The sequence below is a fragment of the Protobothrops mucrosquamatus genome, unplaced genomic scaffold (assembly GCF_001527695.2).
Source record: "Protobothrops mucrosquamatus isolate PMUCROS unplaced genomic scaffold, P.Mucros_1.0 scaffold1629, whole genome shotgun sequence".
Taxonomy (NCBI): Eukaryota; Metazoa; Chordata; class Lepidosauria; order Squamata; family Viperidae; genus Protobothrops; species Protobothrops mucrosquamatus.
The window spans coordinates 56,639-59,690 of NW_015387788.1; the positions used below are offsets into that span (position 1 = coordinate 56,639).

General features: G+C 37.5%; 1 protein-coding gene across 1 annotated transcript in view; it reads right to left on the reverse strand.

The window, feature by feature from the left end:
* The window catches only part of LOC107293468 (potassium channel subfamily K member 16-like), a gene marked incomplete at its 3' end in the record, with an annotated part of 10,491 nt that extends 7,681 nt beyond the window's left edge, over positions 1–2,810 (reverse strand). The window contains exons 1-2 of the mRNA XM_015822620.2: positions 2,608–2,810; positions 2,014–2,134 (exon numbers count right to left, since the gene is read on the reverse strand). Of these exons, the coding sequence (XP_015678106.2) occupies positions 2,014–2,134; positions 2,608–2,802 (316 nt within the window). The remainder of the gene's footprint in view (positions 1–2,013; positions 2,135–2,607) is intronic.
* Positions 2,811–3,052: the final 242 nt, after the last annotated feature.

Genomic DNA, 3,052 nt, shown 5'->3' on the forward strand with positions numbered 1-3,052 from the left:
ACTTCCAGTGTTGGCGCATTCACCGCTTCTGGAGGCAGGTTGTTCCACTGGTTAATTGTTCTAACTGTCAGGAAGTTTCTCCTTAGTTCTAGGTTGCTTCTCTCTTTGGTTAGTTTCCACCCGTTGCTTCTTGTCCTGCCTTCAGGCGCTTTGGAGAATAGCCTGACTCCCTCTTCTTTGTGGCAGCCCCTAAGATATTAGAACACTGCTATCATGTCCCCCCTCGTCCTTCTCTTCGTTAAACTAGACATACCCAATTCCAGCAACTGTTCCTTATATGTTTTAGCTTCCATTCCCCTAATCATCTTTGTTGCTCTTCTCTGTACTCTTTCTAGAGTCTCAACATCTTTTTTACATCGTGGTGACCAAAACTGGATGCAGTATTCCAAGTGTGGCCTTACCAAGGCATTGTAAAGTGGTATTAATACTTCACGTGATCTTGATTCTATCCCCCTGTTAATGCAGCCTAGCACTGGGTTGGCCTTTTTGGCAGCTGCAGCACACTGCTGGCTCATATTTAAATGATTGTCCACTAGGACTCCGAGGTCCCTCTCGCAGTTACTACTACTGAACATTGACTCACGTTTATTTGCACTCTAAGCATGCAGTTGAAGTAAGCAACATGCTCTACATGGTTTAAAGAACAGACAATGTTGTTTTAGGCTGAAATCCCAAGAAGATTTAGCCAAGCAACCCAAAATAATCAGAAAACCTATTTATCTGTTCTTCTAAATGAGCTAGCCAAAAATTAAAATAGCCTGGGATACATCAAGTCCGAAGGCTGAGCCTTCCCAGGAGACCCAGACAAGCTCTATTTCTTGTTCACCACAGTTTCAAGCAAATACTGACAATATCCCAATCAGCTGCCCTTGTATTTGTCATGCGTTTAATAAGTGGGAGAAGATTGTTAATATGTCTCCCATGTGGAAAATATAAAATAATGATATTCTCTCATATACTAGACATGATAATGCGTAAAGAAGAAATGCATCTGCGGGAAAGTGTTTGTGGTTTTAATATAGTCCATTTAGAAGAATTGGTATGACAAGCTGAATAAAAGCTGTGATTTTGCACAAATTTTCTTGAATTGTGCAGAAAATGTGTTTGTTTATTTATTTATTAGATTTTTATCCTGCCTTTATTACTTTGTAAGTAACTCAAGGTGGCAAACACGCCTAATTCTCTTCCTATTTTTCCCACAACAATCCTGTGAGGTGGGTCGGGGTGAGAGAGAATGACTGGCCTAAAGTCATCCAGTCAGCTTTCATGTCTAAAGCAGGACTAGAACTCACAGTCTCCTGGTTTCTAGGCCAGCACTTGACCACTGCACTAAAATGGCTCTATAGAATGTTAAAAAGTCTAAAAAAATATTTTTAAAAAATCTAAACATCTCTAAATAATTTAAAATGTTGGATTGTCATTGGGGCTAGGCTAATAGTTCATTACAGTGACCTTTTGCATTGGACAAAAGATTTTCCCACAGCAGTCTGTTTCACAACATTGCTGTATCATAACATGAGAAAACGTCATTTATGGGCCTGTGAAGTTTTGGGAGAATGGAATGGGGTTAAATGGATTTTTCAAAAGTTATTTATATTTATGAGCAGAGTCTTTCCACAGCTTTGTTTTTTATCTTCTTAACTGTCTCCCTTTTGATAAGATCAGTCTCTTTCTACATATGAATTAAAGCAAGTGTACTCAAAATTTCCAGTTCATGATTTTGCATCATTCTGTACGTATATATGCTGCCCTATTTCGTATTAACTTAACAATTGTCACAAAAATGAATTATAGTTTGTTTGATTTTATAAGAAAGAGGAAGTTAAGATCTGGGAGTCTGAAGCATAAAAATGACCCTTGAAACTCAGTGCAATAAATGTTTCTGAGGAAGATTACTTCAATATAATCAGTATTCAAGTGCACTGCCCCAAGTTGCTTTTGATGAGACGGTTGGCTATATAAATGTGATTAATAAATAAACAAACATTTAAGGGAGAAACATAAGCAGTTTACCTATTGTGGATAACATAGAACCCACAAAGAAGAAAGAATTGCTGAAATCCCAATTGTTGTGTTCATCAGAGAATTCATTTTCTGCTGGATATATGCCCTTCCTAACAGCTTCCATCAGATTCTACAATTAAGATGACATTTGACATTTAAATAACCATAACTGATTATCAAATAACATTTATCTTTATATGCTTTTGCTATTAAGCTGCATCTTCTGATTCTAGGAATGTCTACCAAATAAAATTGAACTAAAAATAAAACCTTTTCAAAATATCATAGCCTTTTCTTTAAAATGTCTAATACATTCAGCTTAATACATCAATTTCATAATTAAGAAGGGAAAGGAAAGGAAAGGAAAGGAAAGGAAAGGAAAGGAAAGGAACTTTTGATCTGGCATCAAAAAGAATAATATGTAGTGCCAGTTGCATCTCAATGGGCTACATGAATCATACAGTAACTGAGAACGTTTCTCTTTTTCAAAGTTTCATACTGTATGAAATGTACTCATAAAAAAACCCTCCACTGATCATATTCAAGGCACCACAGTTTTTGGATTCATTATTTTTTGTATTCAGTTCAGAAAGAATGACCTACCTCCACAATGATATTGACCTCTGCTGCACTGAGGGAAGTGAAGTTCTTCAGAAAGTCCTCCTTCATTTTAAAGGTGATGCCTTGTTGTAGTCTCTCAGCATCTTTTTCCAGAACCTGGAAGATGAGAGCACCCACCAGGAGATAAGCAAGGTAGCCAGCTGCTAACATACAGCTCTGTAATCTGCTGTAGATCATGGTGGCCTGTGGGAGAAAGGAAGCCAAAAACACAGAGAGGCTGGTAAACACAGCCTTATTCGTAATCTTTCCAACTCTGATTAAATGAAATCCCAGCTGGACAGTTCCCATTTCCACTTGGAATTTGAACTAATACTATCAATCTTGTCTTTTTTCCCCCCATAATAGCTTAGGGACTTCCTAAGTAAAGCAAAATATTGTTTCAAAAACTTCCCAGGAGAATTTTGTAATTGCTCTGGCCTCACTCCCA